At 34.3% G+C, this 20,690-nt stretch overlaps 1 protein-coding gene across 11 annotated transcripts in view; it reads left to right on the top strand.

Moving 5' to 3' along the window:
* Nucleotides 1-20,690, top strand: part of NETO1 (neuropilin and tolloid like 1) — a 66,449-nt gene that overhangs the window by 11,491 nt on the left and 34,268 nt on the right. For all 11 annotated transcript variants that reach the window (XR_014942640.1, XR_014942638.1, XR_014942639.1 and 8 more), the window contains exon 4: nucleotides 1,894-2,142. Coding sequence is in view for 8 of the 11 variants with exons in the window: in XM_085537568.1 (XP_085393694.1) it covers nucleotides 1,894-2,142 (249 nt within the window). In the remaining 3 variants the exon portion in view is untranslated. The remainder of the gene's footprint in view (nucleotides 1-1,893; nucleotides 2,143-20,690) is intronic.

Genomic DNA, 20,690 nt, shown 5'->3' with positions numbered 1-20,690 from the left:
TTTGGAACGACTGACCCTTAATACGAAACAGTTTGCAACAGCGTAAAACATTAAAATAAAGCTTTTCATATATTGATTGTGTTGTATTTTGGTTAGTGAGTATGTAAGTTTTATAGAGCATTTCCAAGATCATCCATAATGTTGTCATCTTTTATTTCCTGATACTTAACTCTTTATTCCATTGATGAGAAACAAATAGTTCTCAACAAATCTCCTTGAATAAAAATACAAAAGATGTTTGTAGACAGAAAAATGATGATTGCTTTCTTCTTCCAAAGTCTTACTTAGTTATGTTTATATCATAAAATGAAGAGTTGAAAAATGTGAACAAAAGAATCAATGATGATATCTTCCAATAATTCAGTCTGTCATTATTACCTAAAAGACCTCCTTCTGTCTTCAAACTTCACTCAGAATAGCATTAGTTGTCTTTCCAAGGTTTTTGTTGTTGTTGTTATTGTTTTTTCCCCTTTTCTGGTTTTGTTTTTCTTTCTCATTTTCATTTTTTCAGGAGTTCTGAATTTCATGCAATTCTATGTAAAGAAATTTTATGTTTTGATTTTACTATTGAATTTTTGTGGACACAAAGATCACAGGATGACAGTATTGCAGAGAACATGTACAAGTCAACTTCCTACAACTTTTATGTAAACGAGCCAATAGTAAATACATTCATAATCTTGAATTCCTTCAAATGTGTAGCAATTAGTAAGGTTTATTTTCTGCTTTAAATATTTCATTAAATAAGTCATCCCAATATATTAAAAAGTAAAGCTATTAAAAAGCCCTTTAATCTCATATAGTCTGTGTTATTAACTTTTTTCTTCAGAGTCTTACAAAATGAACCCATGCATGAGGCAGTTGTAAATGTTTTTTTGTTTGTTTGTTTGTTTTTCTGTAATCTTATGTAAAGTGAGTAAGATTTATGTCTACATCTTTAGCTTATTTCAATTATTCTCAGTTCTTAAATCTGAAAAGTTCCTGTTTCAAATTTCAAAATACATTCATGGTCTAGCTTCTTGTCACAATGATAATTGTCTTATTATCTCTAAGGAAATAAGTGTTAAGATATTGACTGCCAGAGTGTCAGCGTTTGCCTTGTTAAGCATGTATCCTAGACTTGGAGTTTGATCTTGCATATTTCAATATGAAGTGAATGGCAAAAATTGGGCAAATTTCTCTACTAACATGTAAAATGTAGGACATGATCCCATGAGAGGCATAGGATGTGGCAACAAGAAATCTTTGTCTTTGCAAAAGATGGTATAGCAAAAAGTTTCACTACTACACCAAGACCTGAACACGTTATTAATCCTGTATACCTTTTTAACTATGAATTGGATTAAGCCTAGATGCAGCACATCTCAGGGATCCTACATCTTTAGAACTATTTAACACTATGAATATTTTCCTTTTAACCAAGTACTATAGTTGAACAGCAACTGAATTGTGTTCCATAGGAAATGACAGGGAAATTTTATATTGATATCACTGTGATTGCTACTGGTTTTAGTATCTGACACTAAAGCGTTTTTTTAAAAAAGAATATTCTTTTACTCTTTAGTAAGTTACTTTTGCTTCTTAATTCTTAAATATGAATTAACTTCACTTTTTCTTGTTTTAATGAGAAAATTTATATGAATTGTACTCAGATCTGCATATAACTACTTTATGTGTGGGAAAAGTATTTGTTCGTATAATTATTTGTTGTATAATAATTTTCAAACTTAGAAAGTTTTGTGGTTTTTTTATGGACAATGTTAACATATGCTAAGATGTATAAAAATTGTTTACTTGGTTCTCTTAATTTTATATGAAGTTTCACAGAATCACACAGAAGTTTGAAGGATTTTGCTTTAGAAAATAATATGATAATTTTCTTTTCATCTCCAGCTGCCCCTAGACAATGCATTGAACTACACTTTGATGAAAAATATTCCATAGAGCCTTCTTGGGAATGTAAATTTGACCACATTGAAGTACGAGATGGACCTTTTGGCTTTTCTCCAATCATTGGACGTTTTTGTGGACAGCAAAATCCACCTATGATAAAATCCAGTGGCAGATTTCTGTGGATTAAATTTTTTGCTGATGGTGAGCTGGAATCTATGGGGTTTTCTGCTCGGTACAATTTTACACCTGGTAAGTAGAAAACATCACACCTTTTGATAGAGAAAGCTAAGTATATTAATTTTGCTTATTATGTATAATGTATAATGATATGTTATTTAATATACTTAATGGGGTCTATCTTCAGTATCAAAGAAAATATTAATAGATAGGAAATAACACAAGATATACATATTTCACATAATAAGTTGGGTTTATTCAAGGAAAAAATATTCAGTACAGTTCTGTCCAATACGCAAATGCTCTGTCTCTGTAGTTTTGATAAGAATTGTTTTCAATAGAATTCTATTACAGTAAATCATTCAAAATATGTCATGGGAAATGTTGTGCTTTATGCCTGATTTTTACACTGTGCAGCATATCCTTCAAAATTATTATTGATAAAATATTCTAATAAAATAATCTAATTATCTTAGGAAATTCCATCTTTGCATCTCCACTTCACCAATTATTTCACCAGCTGAGGAGAGGACAAGTTCTCCCTTTTCAATAAAGAAAACTCACATGTTTTGCCAGGGAAGTGTGAAATTCAAATACTAAAATGTACTAATCAAATTGTGATTGTAATTGTACAGCTATTCATTTGTCACTTTTAAAACTTAATTCATCAAAATGAAATAAAATTCATGGTCATACTTCTCAACTGTTTCTTATCAACAAAAGATTGCTGCTCTTAAATTTCATTTTTGGCTGAACCTACAGTATGTTGCACTGAACTGCTGGATTTTACTTAGTTCTGTACCTTTTTTATGTATTGACTGATGAGTCATACCTTAATATAGCCTGCCTTAAAGCACTATAATTACTATGTAATTTTATCAATTATGACACTGTTATTTCAATTAAATTGCTGTATTAGGAAGAAAAACATACTTTTATAGGTATATATGTATCTGCTAAGAATAAAGAGCCTCAGATTCAGTTTGCTTAATTATTCCAGCAACATTACAGAAAATACCAGGGCTGCTTGAGTGTTCCTCTATGTAGCTTTAGTTCTCTAATGCAAAGAAAATAGTTATAAACTCAATCAGAGTAGTTCAGTCCTCTTTTAAGTCAAAGATACTGGCTTCTAGAGGGAAAGATACTTAGATAATTCAAAGAACAACATAACACAGAATTTCTATAGGAAATAACTCAATAAAGAGGTAGATGCAGGTATTGTAAATGCAAGAATATACATGAAATTGCATTATACCCTTACACACAGATCTCTGAAAAGTGAGTTAAATTTGTATATCTCAGTTACCATGGCTCTCTGGACTTTTGCCATTTTCCTTTCCATCTTTCCCAAAAGTTCTTTGCCTCAGATTTCCTTCTTTTTCAAAGGGATTTGTATTATGGTTGAAAATATGTTTGTAGCATGACCTGCGGTTTAGTCTGTCCAAAAAAATTCTCAAGTGATAATTTCATGGACAATGTTTTATTCTCATTTTGTTTCTACCAATGTAAGGTGGATTTCTACACAGAGATCAATGCTGTTGAATTTCTGTAACAGCATAGATAATTCCAGGCTTCAGATGGAAGTCTTTTATAGGAAGCTTTACAAATGATAAAGGGTTTATATGAATATTGGCCAAATTGAGAATAGGATTAATTTTACAATGCAAAACTTAAAAAAACTTGTAAAAAATCCACTGCTGCCTTCTTAATCCTCAGTAACAGGATCCAGTTCACATTCTGGATGAATTGCTTGACGAGATATAAGAACAGATTAGGCCTCATATTTTGAGATGTGCTGTCTAAGTATTTGCAGTTAAAGGTTTCACTGTCATCTCATCAAAGATTGACAGCATTCAAGAGGGTGTAAAAGAGAGGCATTGACTCTAGAAAGTGTCATCTAAATCCATTCCTGACTACTTCTGCAATTAAACTATTTACAAAGATCAGAAGAAAAAAATTAATAATCAGCTGACTTCTTTTTAAAGAACAAGAATAAGATTTAAAGTAATTTGACAGTCATTGGTATCTGGAGCAGCTGAATTCTTGGGTCTGATAGTTTGTTTCCTCTAACTGTATGGGTGCAAAAAGGGCCCACTTGCAGCCCTCTGTAGGAGGTTTCCTTCACTCATGTGGTAAGCATAACAGAGTTGTCTCTTTGGTACCAGCAGTCTTTGATGTTTCTCCCTGAATTATCCCCCAAAACTCCCCAAAAGTTTCTGAGCTGCCATCTTTGCTGTTTTGGACGTTTTGCTTTGTTGATGAAAGAAATATAGTGCTGAGTACGTGGGTGTTTGTGGGGGTGTGTATGATAAGATATAAAAAATACGTAAGTAAATTTGGCTAGATTGTAGTTGTAACCATTTATTATTATTTGACTAGTACATGGAAAAGTAGAGAAAGAGATTACTTACTATGACTACAGGGTGTACAGAAACAGCTAAATAGATTAAGTTGAAAACATATCAATAAGGGTATCTAGACAAATGTTCCAGTAAAGATCTATTAGTCTGCGTAAAAGAAAAAAGCTCTGAGGCATTTTAAAACTAGTTTAGATTAAGTCCTAAAAAAAAAATAATTTGTGTAGAAAAATCCTAAGGAATAGAGTAGTATTTTGCATTTACTAAACCTCTCCTGTTTAATAATTTCCTTGATTTTTTGGACTTGAAATGATTGGAGCCCTAAACTGTGTACATAGATAGAGCTCCTTCCACCAAAGTGAAATGCCAGTGTAATTTCAGCAGTCTCTCAACAGGTTGGGGTTTCAGGCATCTTAGAAAATAAACATAGCAATAAACATTGTCTTGCCATATACTCTATTTAAGTTAGACTGTACTTACATTCCTCAGATTACTTTTCAACATTCTGAAAGATGAACTCTAAGAGGACAAATGACTTTTATGACAAAAAACATTTAAGAAGTCCATATAGAAACAACATAAACATAACAACTAAGTGATTAAAAAAAAAAAAAAAAAAAAAAGTAGGCTTCTGTTTTTTGTGATTTTATAAGCTATAGGATTAAGCAAGATTATGTTGAATTCTTGAATATTTTTAATGTTAAATCTCTGGGTTAAAGGAAAGAGCTGCCTTTTTATTTTGTTATATCTGAGTACCGGATGCAATTTGGATATAAAATAACATTTCAAACATGTTGTATGCATGAGTTTTTAAAAGTAAAATAAAGTTTATTCATTCATTTTGTACTAGTTTGATTTTATATTCATTGTTAAGAAAAATTACTTTCAAACAAAGATTAACTTAAATCATTTCTAAATGAAACTATCTGAACCTAGTAGATCTTTCTAAATACATAAAACCTTTTACATTTACTTTCAAATCTCAAGTAGGAAAAAAATGACATCTGGGTCTATAATATTTTGAAGTTGCTCTTTGGTTCATTCTGAATGTAAAACATATCAGTTAGTGAAGGACACAAAAAGTCCCTTATTCTTGTTTCGTCATTCTCTGGATCAGTGAAACACCTACAGGTTTCAAACACATTACACCTCTGGGTCCTTGTACTTCATCTCTTGTCCTCATTTCTCCCCCAAAAAGTTATGTCTCATGAGCATTTTCTCAAATGATGTTAAATGTTTTTGTCTAGTCTAATCTTGCTGTTTCAAGCATTACTTCAAAACGACTTATTCTTGACAACCATTCTTTAAAATGACTCATTTTTTCAGTGTAGACAGGGATTCAGATAGACAACATATTTATTCCATCTCTGCTACTCAGCTAGAATAATCAGATTTTTGTTTATCCTGGTCTCTGATTTTGCAGGACAGTGGCTTAAGATATAACATCATTACTTTCAGTTCCATCACTTAGTAGAAACCATCTGTGTTTTTATTTAGTCTAGTTAATATAAAGGTCAGACAGCAATGTTTTCTGTTCAGCTGCCTGATAACAGAAAACTAAAAAGGCTTTATACTCTTATACACCCAAAAATGGACTGTAAAACTCTGTCTATTCAGAACAACAGTACTTTTACATTCACATTGCATTGGTACGAGTAGCTCTAGAAAGACATGAGAATATAATGATAACATCATATATCTTGAGGAAAACAAAAAGCAACCCCAAAAAACAACCAAAAAAAGCCTTCTTGACAGGGTAGGTCTGTACGTTAGGAATTATGAAAAATGCTTGATAGATAAACTAAATTCAACTATAACTCTAGAGAAAAGTAATTTTAACACCTAATAACCTTGTCCTGCCTTGTGTGATTTTAGACATTCCAGACACCCATGACAGGTGAAGAGTGCTTGGGAGAGCTTACACACTTTTATTTTATTTTAATTTATTTTATTTTAATTTAATTTAATTTAATTTAATTTTGTTTTGTTTTGTTTCATTTTGTTTGTTTTGTTTTGTTTTATTTTGTTTCAGTTTGATTTTAATTGCCAGTTCCCTTCAGCAATTGGTCTAATTGCTTCTATGTTAAAATTATCCACAACAATTTTTAACCAACTTGTAATCCATTTAAGTTTTCTGGGAAGTAATTAACTGTCTCACACTACATGAGAATATGTGTTTGCTTTTTCCTCTAGGAAATTGTCTAACACTGTGAGAGATGAGTCATTTTAACCCTTCCTTTATGCTTTTGAGCCAGAACAAGATTTCTAATCTTTTTATTTTATTTTTTATGTGTGAGTTTGTTGTATTTATTCTGTATTTATTCTATTCTTAAGCACATTACATTGTTATAAAATGCTTCTTTGAATTATGAATTTTTAATGCGTTCATGCAACTGTGCAGGAGACAGCACTGCAACTGTGCAGGAGACAGCACTGCATTACCTTGTATAATGCATTTATTAGGACTGAAGGTCTTCAGAATGCAAATGGATTGCATGTAGTATCTAGCATGATGCATTTGCTTGTTGGAATGAAAGCCATGATTAGCTACATAAATGTCTTTTCAAGGGAATTTGTTTTGCACTCTGCTGTTCTAAAGACTCCATTAATTTCCATGGACTGTAGGCTAGGCCCAGAGTACTTCAGTACCATACAAATTAGAAGGTAATGGGATAATAAGTTTGTTTTAAATATCTAGAAAAGAAGAATACCTTGAGTGGAACAAATGAGTATATGGAAGCTCTCAAAGGAATCTGAGGTCCCATACTACGTCTTTTTATCTTTTTTTTTTTCTTTTTTTTTTCCCCTAATAATATGTTGCAGAACTTCCTGCTATAGAAATCCCTGCATGCTGAAAATATTTTATTACTAGCAGAAAGAAGCTGTACACTGAAGTTCCTACTTTGATGAACTTTGCTGTAAAAATAAAAGTAATAGAAATAGATGACATAGCTTTAAGTATTCTAATATTGAAAAAGAGAAAAATCCTATTGCAGGTTGGTAACAACTGCATTAACTGGGGGCATAAGAGTTGCATTTGTTTTGACTGTGTATGAACATAGGGGTGAAGGGACTTTCCAAGATGTGTAGCATTGTCTAACACTGGAACTGCAAGCAATATGTTTCCAATTTGATATTTTATTTTCTGCCTCAGACATTCCTATGGAAGTCCATATTTCCTATGGAAGGATCCATATTATTATGATTTCTCACCTAAAATTATTCATGGCTAGTTTATGTCCTTTTTTTCTTACAACAGTGTTATTTGTTGTTTTTTAATATTTTTTTTTTTTTTTTTTTTTTTTTTATTCCCCTCCCACTAGGTGTATGAGCCATTGAGGCTTAGAGATGGTAGTCATATAGAATCACAGAATCATAGAATTACTCATGTTGGAAAAGATCTTAAAGATCATCCAGTCAACCTGCAACCTTACCATACTACCCTAATTCTAACAACCCACCGCTAAATCATGTCCCTGAGCACCACACCAATATACTTTTTAAGATGTCAGTTTTCTTTGTTACCTAAGCTAAATTCTTCTACTTCCCTAATGCCATGTTTCTCCTGACATCACGACCATCCCACCTCCCTTCACAAGTCTCTTCTCTGTCTGTTCCATGACTACTGAACACAGAATTCTAGAGGAGGTTGAGCAGGACATTTTGCAGTAATATATGTGCAAATAATTATTCTTTATCTCCACTGGAAAAACTTCTCCACATATGTGATCTTACCATTAAAGGTGATTATGGTTTTGCACTGCTAAATGTTTTTAACAAAGGAACCATGTTTCCCTGACAGTCTGTCTTTTCAGAATCACCTACAAGGAAACTTTAAAAAAACTTATATGTACATTCAAAAATAATCCAAGCAAACATTTTTTTTTAATTATTTTTTCATATTAACCTGTATTTTTACAACACCATCTTCTCATTCTCAATATAGTTTATATTATTACTTGTTACAGAACTATTAAAATGAAATTTCAGAGTCAGAGGAGGATTTTCTTTGAATATTATCATTGTTACGCATTTCCCCTAGAGATACACTTCTGTCTTTGCATACTTACTACATTGAGTTGGCAAGCCTCAGGTCTGATTTAGAGAGGTCATCCTCTGCTTTAAAATGTAGAAATAACTAGTGAGCCCTAGACATTTATTTTCTATTTTAATTCTTAATCTGACTGTAATATTTGTGGAACACTTGGAAATGATAGAATAGGGGAGACAATATAGAATTTGTACTGAACGGAAGACTGGGTATTCTTCTTCCACAAGTGCTTGGGAGAAACTAGTCCACTATGAGCATTTTCACTACTAGCATATATTTTAAGCATATTACTTCCAAAATTTATATGACATCTTACTTCATAATTCTTCTTCAAATACTTTCACACCTATTTTATCAGGTGAAAAAATGAAATCCTTACCTAAGTACTGTAGCTATTTTTGTTCATTATTGTTCATCTGATTTTTTTTATCTGGCAAATTTTCAGACTCTTTTTACTGGGATGCATTTCTGGATAGTTATGTTGTGACCCCACCCTGGAAACACGTTTGTTTGTAACAGTTTCTCTTGGTGATCTTGGCAATGTGGTTGTTCAATTCCTCTTTAATATCCATTCCTTAAGTGGTTGAATTTTTATCTTTGTGTGTTGTATCTACAAGTTTCTGAGGTGTATAGCCAATAACCCTTGACAGTGACCTCTGTCCTTTTGTGTAATCAGCATGACAACAACTCTACTGTTAGGCAGAGAATCTATTTCCTATTCTAGCCACAGACCTGCAAGTGGTCTGATTCCTTAGTTGTCCATATGGAGTAACCATATTTTTATGCTAGGTGCAAAAGCATTTTTATATCTTTTGTTTTCATTTATTAATTATCATTTGTTGTTAATTTGACATTTACATAGGTAATTGTTGATTTCATCTGTTCTTTATTGACCTATTTCACAAATCTTGCAGCCATAAGTAAGGCTCCTCATTGGCATATTTAGCTTTTCTTACCAAATTTCTGCCTTCTTTGTATAGTTCCTCTACTTAACTCTCCTTAAGAAATTGACTTTGTCATAAAGTTCTCTACACACTATACATGAGAAAAAGTGTTCACATCCAGTAACTAGGAACTCTTATTCTGCATAGCATAGTCTTTGAAAAAGCCAGTCTTGTTTCTGTTTCTAGAATTTAGTATTTTTGCAATATGAAATAGTAAATTAGTAAATGCATAAAATTCAAATATATCATCTAAAAGACTTTGCTATAATCATCAGTTGTTTGGCACTCAGTTCATTTTCTTGAGTAATATTTATATTGCTTCATCAAGAGATCAATCTATAGTCCCTCACAGCTACTGAGGTGACTGCTACTGAATACTGTTTCATATACTATCAAATTTAGTAGTTATGTATTATCACATCACAGAATCATAGAATCACAGAATTATCAAGGTTGGAAAAGACCTAGAAGATCATCTAGTCCAACCATTACCAATACTTCCAGGCTAAGTCATATTCCTCAGCACCACATCCAAGTGTTTCTTGAACACTCCTATGGTTGGTGACTCCACCACCTCCCTGGGCAGTGCATTTCAATGCCTGACTACTCTTTCCGAAAAGTAATACTTCCTATTCTCTAGCCTGAATCTCCCCTGAAACAGCTTAAAACCATTCCCTGTAGTTCTATCACTGATTACACGAGAGAAGAGGCCAACCCCCAGCTCACTACAACCCCCCTTCAGGAAGTTATAGAGAGCTATAAGGTCTCCTCTGAGCCTCCTCTTCTCCAGGCTGAACAATCCCAGCTCCCTCAGCCGCTCCTCGTAAGGCCTGTGCTCCAGACCCCTCACCAGCTTTGTAGCCCTCCTCTGAACACGTTCCAGGGCCTCAATGTCTTTCTTGCAGTGAGGGGCCCAAAACTGAACACAGTACTCAAGGTGCGGCCGCACCAATGCCGAGTACAGGGGACAATTACCTCCCTGTTCCTGCTAGTAACACTGTTTTTGATGCAAGCCAGGATGCCCATGACAGCCGTTGGCCTTCTTGGCCACCCGGGCACACTGTCGGCTCATGTTCAGCCCAGCATCAATCAGTACACCCAGGTCCGTTTCCTCAACACAGTCCTCTAGCCACTCTGCCCCAAGCCTATAGCGCTGCCTGGGGTTGTTGTGGCCAAAGTGCAGGACCCGGCATTTGGTCTTGTTGAACCTCATCCCGTTGGCTTCGGCCCAGTTCTCCAGCCTATCCAGATCCCTCTGCAGGGCCTCTCTACCCTCAGGCAGATCGACACTCCCTGCCAATTTGGTGTAATCCACGAACTTACTGAGGGTGCACTCAATGCCTTCATCCAAGTCATGACCTGACTTTCAACCACATGAAACTGGTGGAAAATAAAGAGCTTGAATATGTTTCTAAACACAGAGATTATTCTCAGCTGTATTTTTCCTTTTCTCTCTCCCAAACTCTTTGTAATTACTAAATTCTGACAAATTAGAATTACTAACTTAAGCTGCTTACAAGCTCTTTTTATCATATTCATCTTTACCTGCACTAAGGTTTTATGAACAAGCCCCATCTCAGTAACTTTAACTTAGGCATATAGTAAAAGTAGACATACTGTTCTAAACATCATCATGAAAGATAGAGAAAGTGAGAAGTTGAACTTTTTAAAGTGAAATCTTAAAGGAATCTAAACTTTTAAATCTGAAATTTTATAGGGAATGTGTATACAGTAATAATAGTAGGTAGATGCAAGAGTCAATTGATTATTGTGAGTCCTGTTCAATATTTGTGTATGCTGGCTAGGTTAAAAATTTTATTTCCTTTGCATAGTGATACTCTTTTATAATCTCCTATATAGCTTATTCTCTAGGTCCAAAGTCTAAGGCAGACAAAAAGATTGGTTGCCAAATATAGGATACTGCAGGTCTCACTGGTAGTTCTCCACTTCTGCTTAAAATGTGTAGTAGATACATATCTGTAAGGGAAACGGTTGATCACAGCCTGAACCTCTGATTAACCATCTGAGGCAAGCAATGAGTCAGTTGCGGGAGCACAGGTGACAGTAATTCAGCTGTGTTGTCGGAAGAGGTGGAGCTTGACTCCACCTTTCCCAGATCCCATGTAAGGGCTGACCACCACTAAGGTAGCATCTCTTTCTGGAGACTGCTCTTTTGTGGAGTTCTTGTAGTGAGCTTTGAAATTGGCAAACTCCTATCTTGAAGGCCTCAGAGTTGGTGAGTGCTTTTTCTTATGTAGCCTCTAGCTATTCATTTTCATTTATATTTGTACTATTCCAACTGTACAAATACCATACTTGTTTTATTTCTACTGTACAATATCAATTTAGTAACTGTCAATTTAATTATTACCATAAACCTGATATACCTTAAGAATGCTGTTTATTTATTCTCTTTTTTCTATTTTTTTTCTTCTGGTGCAGTAAGTTAAGTTTTGTTGGTGTTATAGCATCACAATTAGTGATTTGTCTGTTTTCCTCAAAATCAACTGAAATGACAGTACTTTATTCAAAAGTGTATCATTTATTTTTCAACTGTGGTTATTAGTTAGTTCAAACACATTTTTTATTTCAGTTCCATTCATCAATAGGTTTTACTGCTTGTAAAATGAAGCAATAGACGTTCTGCAATCAGTTGCAATTATTACTGGTTCCTCTCCTTGGATTTTATGTTTTGAATATAAAGCAAGTAGATTTTTGCTACATTTCTGCTACTGCCAATTGGGCTTTCTGAAATGAAAGTATCTGAGAATATTTTTTTGAGGTGAATAATTATTGATAACAAAAGAGGCCTGTGACTTTTGCTTTCAAACTTTAATTATTTTGTGTTTGAGTTATTATGTGTTCCTTTCTCTAAAACTGGAAATTAAGTTCCCAGACAAAATCTCCACTAACTAGAGGAACCAAGCAAAAGCTATAATGACCTTTATTGTCTTGAGCTCTTTATAGAATCTCATCTCGTTACCCAATCTGGTTTTAGAATTCAGTAGAAGTCAGGATTGAGAAGTTATGTCTATTGCATGTCTTCCAAAAATGAAGAAATAAAATTCTTGAGCTGGAGCTAGCTCAACTACGGATTTTCTTTTGGTGCCTATCTTTCACTTTGATGATTTGCAATCACAGCTGCATACAATTTATTTATTCCTTAGTAACTTCATCCATTTATCCAGCATTCTGCAGACATCTAAAATCTCTGTTCACTTTTTTCTCAACTCATCTAGGAACCAGTATGAAGACATTTTGATGCTGAGATATCTATTGAAAGAAACAGAATTTAAGTAAAATTGGGTTTAGGAATATGTAAATTAAAAAAGATTATTTTCTTTATGGGTCTGGCAATTAATTATCTTCCAATTACGTTACATACCTTAGTCTACAACTCAGTAGGTAAATGAGGGTTTGACACAATTGTTTCCTCAAATAGATTTGTAAAGATTTCAACTAAGACGAGAAAATAATATTTTGGTCTGTGCTACATAGTCTAAAATGTCATAATTACAAAAATAAATAAATAAATAAATTTTTTAAAAAAAATTGATATATGAAGTCTACCACATAAATGAAAATACTACATGAGTGGAAGGAAAATAATGGCAGATTTCCAGAAATAAGTTAGCAAATGCTTTTCAACAGCACTCAAAAAATATTACTTCAGAGACCATTACATGTTAGAAATACAGAAAGATTATTTGAATACTTTGATATCAAAAGACTATTTTGTGTTTTGTATTAAGAAAGACTGCTCAAATAATGAAAAATATGATGAGAGCAGAATTGCCAAATATTTTTTTTGAGAATTCATATCCAATTAAATTATTGCCATGGAACATCCATTATTAAAAATCTGTGGTAGCATGACAAAAGCAGGCAACATGAAATGTGCTATTCTAGTCACATATCAGTCCCCTAGTTGACAGTGAGAAGCCAGAAGTTGTTGTGTAACCGGACTTACAAACATCATTTGCCAGATGTTATCTGATAGTTGAAGCTCAAGAGACAATGTTATCAAATCTGCTGGTTGCAGTATGTGGGTTAATAAAAGATTGTATGATACCACTTCTGGTTTGCTTTTGCTTTTTTTTTTTTTTTTTTTTGTCTTTTCCTTTCTTTCCTGTAGTTCATTTCTAAACTTTAAGTTAAAATTAACATTACATGAGAATTGAGCAAATTGTTCACAAAATTATTTTGCTGTTTAATGCTGATTTTATTTTATGGATTGAACACTTGGTCATTAACTGCCACCAACTACAAAGTTCATGATAAAATTATTTGAAATAAATAATATTATTTATTTATTTTGGAAAATACATACTGGTATAGCAGCTTAAAAATCAAGGTTTAGGTAACTTTGAATCTCTGTTTCTATGTGCTTGCTTGCTCTCTATGATGATCATTTTTAGCAGTGATAGATGTTTATATAAAAGTTTTATTCATGTTTGTTTTTCTTTTTTATTACTACAGCTTTAAATGACTTTTAAATCAAGCTAGAAAAAATCCTGCTGTTTGGCAGCCAGAAACCTGGTCTAGTCAAATGAAATTTAATTATTGCCTGCTTGTCGGATAAGCAGCTGACCTATACTTAAAAATCCTGGGTACTATGACTGACCAATTTTCACTCTTTCTAAGACACTTAACCAGAAAATTGCTGTAGCAATACACCTATTGCTAAATTCAGGTCAGATTGTGAACATAATTATCCATATTGATTAATTACTTGAATAATATTAAGTATGTCATCAAATCCAGTGGAAGTCAAATTGTTGTTTTGTAGTGGTAGTTTTTGAATAGAACAGAAAACCTCCAGATCTGTTAAATTACAGAATCAGAGAATTGTAGGGACCTCTGGAGGGCATCTGGTCCAACCCCCTGCTAAAGCAGGTTCCCTACAGTTGCAAAGGTAACCATTCAGGTGGGGACTGAATGTCTCCTGAGGAGACTCCACAGCCTACCTGAGTAGCCTGTCACAAGGATCATGTGAGGTACATGTAACTATGTTGCTATTAGACATCAGTCTAAGTCTTTTCAACCTCTGGATTACAGATCTCCAGCTCTCCACTGATCCATATTTTTCTAATTTCCATGATAAGCCAGTTTCGGAATCATTTAATGAATACTGAGCATGTGTCATGAATGATACATAAAATTACTGTCAATTAGTTAGAATTTTCTTGTTTAAAGAAAAGGTTTAAAAATGTGAAGACCCTAAGATTTAGAATTTATTATCTTCTCGATTTTTTTCGTGTAGGTATGTAACAAAACATGTCTTACTGCTCTTGATTAACTTCTTAACACTTGACACTTTCTACATGGAAATCATTTGTAGGTAGGACTTGTATGAATTATGTTTAGTCATATGTAGGGATGTAGTAAGGATTTCCTCATCAAAATAATAGATGTCCAAGATTAGCTAGCATCTTGTTTCCAACAGATTGTCTGTAGTATATCAGTATTAGCAATTAATTGTGGTTTGGATTTTACTTTGTCACTTTTAATTGCCTGAAGTTGGACCAAAATGATCTACTCAAAGAAAAGGAAGTGTTACTTCCATGAAGTCATAAAAAACAGGAAGCAACAGGCTTGTAAGGCAAAATTCTAGCTGTAAATATTTAGGTAAACCTTGAATTCAAAATCTGCACAGACCTCTCTTCTCCTTCATTCCTTTATGTTTTTTGGTTCTTCCTTAAGTGCTTCAGGAACCAGAATGACCTTTCCAATATTCTTCTTTTCTTGCATCTGCCAACTGATAAAAGGACACACAGAGTCTTGCTGGGGCTTGAACTTACCTTTTTCTAAGTGTTTTTTGTCCCAAAATCTCAGAAGTTCCATCATGAAATAAGGAAGAGTTACGGTTCCCTTATATTTTATGTGTGTCCTTTCTGTATCTTGATTGCATCTTGAATAATGAAATATAAAATTCATAACTATTTGTGAAATTTAAGTAGAAATTCACAGGAGTCAGTTTTTGAGTTCTGGAATATATTGAAACTCTTCCACATAGAGAGAACTTTTACACCCTGCTGTTAAAAGATGAAGTAAAAAAGGAGAGTGAAAGTAAGGCTATCTCCAAAGCAGCTCCACAGTATAGCCTACATCTCAAGCTGATATAAACCCATCTTCATAGGCTGTAGTACATTTGAGAAAACTGCTATGGTCAGCAGCTTAGTGCACTCGAAGGAACATTATTTCTAACCAAGAAAACTCCAAAAAGTAGCAGAAAGAAAAATGAAAACTGGAAGACTGAGAGTTATAGGGCTGGAAAGACAGAACAGATGACTTATTTTTCCCTGCAGATGTTTCATTTACTTACTGTTGAGCTCAGCAGTTCCTTATGTTATAGGACCTTCACAGCTCTTCTTCTTGCTTACTGAAAGTGAATATTTAAGCTGCCACATCTCTTGTGGTAGGCACATGTAATGTCAACTGGAGTTAACAATCTGGTTTAATTTCCTTACTTTTTTCCTTCAGAAACAGTGCATTCAGACTACAGTGAGAGGGGGTGAAGACCTGAAATTTTCTCTCAGGTGCTTAAAAAAAACTACAGATTTCTGCTTTGGATATTAAATACATTTTTAAAACATTCTGCAGCTCTACAATACCGTTCATTCATTAACTTTCAAAAGTCTAGCAGCTGCAGAGTAAATTAATGAAAGGCTCTTGTTCTGTTTATTTTACTTCTTTCCACTCTCGTTTTCAAGATCACATATTCAAGAGTATTGTCTGTTTCATCTTCCTAGTATCTTATACAGACAGCTGATTAAGCAATCAATTGTTTTTGCAAATAAGAGCTAGACTTCTTATAAGGCTGTTCACTTTAGAAAAGTACACCTGGTTCTAGGTGGTAAGAGAAAAATATTTGAAAATGGCAAGACATCTGCTCTTAAAGTGGAAGATGAACTATTCATGCATGAGAATTAGAATGTGTTTAAAAACTGTTTGGATGTGGTGTTTAGGGACGTGATTTAGCAGAGGGTTTTTAGTTAGGATAGTATGGTTAGGTTGTGGTTGGTCTTGATGATCTTTAAGGTCTTTTCCAACCTGAGCAGTTCTGTGATTATATGATTTCTCCTGGAAAATGAAGTTATCTTCAGGACAGTGATACAGCTTACATAACATGGCCGGCTACAGTGAAGGGGTATCAGTTGATGTAAACACCATGCTGATATTTCTATTTGTATTAAAACATTTTTTTTTATTGTGTGGTCAGCTACAGCTTATTCAGTACTACTTGAACTAGCACAATTAATTTCTCTTGAATACAATAGCTGAAAACAATGTAGCTCTTCAAAACAATTGGGAGTTCTCTTGAATGTTCTGGTTATTATGGGGGGGAAAAAAAAACCAAAAAACAAAAAAAATCTATATCCGGAATGTAAATAAGAGAAAGCCTTTCCACTACAATAAAATCACAGCAGCTACTTTAGATTGATGTACTGTTCCAATACATTTCTTCCATCCTGGTAAATCTGCTCTATGGACTAGTATATCATGAACATACTCTCTGAAAAGACAATGTGAGTTTTCACACAATGGTAGCAAGCAAAAAACCATGTGTAAATTGATTCAATCTGAAGAATGCCCAGCAACCATTTGTAGCTAAACCCACTGAGTCATTTTTCCCTGAACTTCTACAGTGAAGAGAAGGTATTATTTCTTTGGACTACGCTACTTGTCATCTCTAACAAACCAAAAAAACAATTCCTGAGCCTTGGTAGTATTGTATTGAAATTACATAACTAGGCCATGCTTAATATTCAGCATCACTGAGGAAAGGTTCTGTAACACTTTTATGTTGAACATCTTTCTGCCTAGTGAGGTTCAGGCACCATTAATCAATCACAAGATACCACTTAGATATTATCTTGGGGACATATATGCAATGCTGCCCTTGATGATTGGCAGCCAAATCAACTGTGCTGTCACAGGAGAGATTGCTTGGCTGCAGTTCTTAGATAGAGTGGGCTCCTAAGCTTGTTCAGTCTTTTTTCACACATTTTTGGGCAACTGGCAGACAAAGGTATATGCAGACCATGAGATATTATAGGATGATCTTTTCCCTATGTTTCTAAATATACTGTGCTGCATAAGGGGAGTCTGATTTCTGATAGGGACATCCAGCATCTAGTATAAATGTTCAATGTAATAAAAATTATCTGCCAAACAATCTCACCCAAATAATCAAGGCTCCCAAACCTGATGTTTCCACTAAGCAGTAAGTAATTGTTGACATTCCTGCTCTCCTTTCTATGTCTATCTTGCAGTACCAAGGACTACTTCTCACTTTTGGGATTTAGGTACAAATATCAAGTCGTCCAAACACTTTTGGACGATTTCTGCTCATACAAAATTTATACTGGAGAAATAACTTACTCTGAAGAGGTGACAGAGTAGGACAGAAGCAGGCTAAGATCCCAAAGTCCACCATTGTTTACATAGTGAGAAATCTAGACACAGTCTCTGTATTCTTGTATCCTGTTCCAGTGGAGTTCATTCAAGCCACTTCTTGTCTACACAGTTTTATTAAGCTTAATAAGTGGCTAAGTTTGGATTTTCTTTTTCTGATGACACTGCCCTTGCATTTCCAAAATGATGTCAAAGACACAAGTATTAATTTTTGGCATACAAATGCCTGTCTGTTGCTAATATATGCAGTATATCTCATCTCACTGATGTCACCACTGCTGTGCAGGCTGTACATTGGTGTAACGTACCAATTACAACATACAGATAATATGATTGTGAGTGAGCTGAGAACAGTAAATGTGACATCAGAATTATATATATAATAATTAGAAATCCAACTTCTGGGAAGCAGTCTTTGTTATTTCAGCAATGTTATATGGAGTCTTGGTAAATTAGCTGGAGCAAGTAGGCTGTATACTTCAATGTTTTTTGTTTTCTTAATATGATTTTACTTTCCCTGTAACTTGCATCATTTACATATAAAATTTCCTAAGAAAAATAGTGGCTGTATACATTAATGGGGTATTGATCACCAAGCACAAGGCAGAGGAGTGCCTTTGTGTAGAACTACATCTTCAAAAACAGGATTTCTCAAACTGGTCACAGCTGAAACAGCGCTAATAGCATAACCACTGTCTTGGCTGTTGATGAGAATTGGGAGTACACTCAGGACAGCACCACACAATCAGGGAGAGCCACAGCCATTATGTTCCAGCAGTAGATTGTGGGGTGGGACCACAACAGGTGACCTGGATTGCTAAGGGGTTATTCCACACCCTGTGACAAGCAGAAGGCTACAAAGCTCTGGGGGATTTGGCTGAAGGGTAGGTTTCTTGGAGGGATGCTGAGTGTTGGGTGAGATATATTAGTACAGGGGCATTGGCTAAGTGAAAGAATGGGTGTGTGGTGCGGGGCTGCTGCTGAGTTAAATTCCAGTAACAGAGTTGTCTTCAAGTGAATCCCTGTTGATCTGGAATGTCAAGGTGAAATGCTGAGTTGTAGTTACTTCTGTTTGTACTTGCTGAAGTTAAGAGTTCTTCTGTGACTGTGCTGAGACATGAACAATTTGAGAAGCATTGTTCTACATGCAGCCTCGAAAAGATATCTGTTGTTGCTCACAGTGTTTTCTTTAAAAGTTGGTATATAAAATACCAAGGCCTAATCCAGCTTATGCTAGTTATAATTATTACAGATCTGTTTTTCAGGGTGTCTAGTAAATTGTTTTACTTGAAGATCCTGTTGTACAGATATAGAAATATTTGAGTTTCAGTAAGATACAGAGCTGTAAATATTCATTGAACAAATTTCCATTTGCTATCAAGGCAGTAATTCCTATATTTCTGTGCATCTAGTTCACTTAGACCGTTTTTGTTCCCTAGAACTTTTCAACCACTCTTGTAGCAGAGTAGCTAAGTCCCCTTGCTCATACATTTCACAGAATATTTATTTCTGGAACTTTTTTCTCCTCCTTTAGACTTTCTTTTGTGATTCTTTATCACATTTTTATGCTTTTTAAATATATTTGTCATTTTCCTGTTTGCTATTTGCATCATCAAATACTAGGAGAAAGCCATTAAAAAATCGTGTTTTGTACAGAGTTCTGCAAGTGCCACTTTTGCAGAGAAGTGTTATAGTTCACATTTTGAGAATGCAGAACTTGTTTAGGCTCCCATAAATAACTGTAAAAGATACTTAATTTTGTAAACTTGAAAATAAGTAGATGATGGTTTGCTGAAAATTGCAATTCTGTTTACGTTTCCAAGAATATTTACATGAAACCTGTTCTCTGATAAATTCTGTGATAGCGAAAGATATGCATACACTAGAATTCCTTAAATATTCATAGTTTGAAACTTGAATGACTGTTTCTAGTTATTCAAGTACAGGAAAATGAAAAGATATATCTGTAGTTGTGTATTCAATAAGTGAAATTGAACATGCGTATTTTATCATTAGCAAATTTAGCTTCCACATGCTGTGATTTTTGCTTATATACACAAAATGTATTTTTCTATGTAAAAAAGCATTAACATATCTGTTTCAAAAATCAGCTGTCTATACTAAATAGTTTAATCAAATAATTTAATTTCTAAGTAATTGGAAAAAAAATTGCATAATAGGCCTCATATATGCACTAGGAATTTGTGGCTGACATGTCCTTCGTCTTGACCTCTAACCATACATTAATGGTTCATATTCTTCAACATGTGTACTTTATTCACATATAAATGATTCTGAGAAATTAGATGGATTCTAGATCTAAGATATTCTAGATAATGCCAGTTCAATTGTACCATGATTCAAAGCAAATTCCACCACAGTGGACAGTGTACTCTTTATGAGACCTCACCAATGCTAAGTAGAGGAAAGGATTGCCTGTTGGTGATTCTTTGTCTAACATATCCCAGGTCCTGTTAGCCGTCTGAGCAGCTGGGGCATATTGCTGGCTCATGTTCCACTTGGTGCCTAGATTGTTTTCTACACATTTGCTTTCTAGTTGGGTAGCTCCCGGCGTGTCCTTCTGCTTGGAGTAGTTTCTTCCAGGTGCATGGCTTTGTATGTGGGCATCACAGGGTTCCTGCTAGTCCATTTTTCCCAATTTAAGATTCCTCAAGATGGCAGCAAGACTTTCTGTTGTGTCTACAACCCCAGTTTTGTGTTCTTTAAAAACTTGCTGAGGCAGCATTCTGCTGTATCATCCAGATCATTAATGAAGATACTAAACAAAACAGAACTGCAGCCAGCATGTTCCTCTGTTGTACATCATCAGTTAATGTTCTCTAATTGGAT

The sequence above is a fragment of the Coturnix japonica genome, chromosome 2 (assembly GCF_054131305.1).
Source record: "Coturnix japonica strain WE chromosome 2, WE-NBRP24, whole genome shotgun sequence".
NCBI classification, from domain to species: domain Eukaryota; kingdom Metazoa; phylum Chordata; class Aves; order Galliformes; family Phasianidae; genus Coturnix; species Coturnix japonica.
This window is presented reverse-complemented; position numbering and strand designations above follow the sequence as displayed.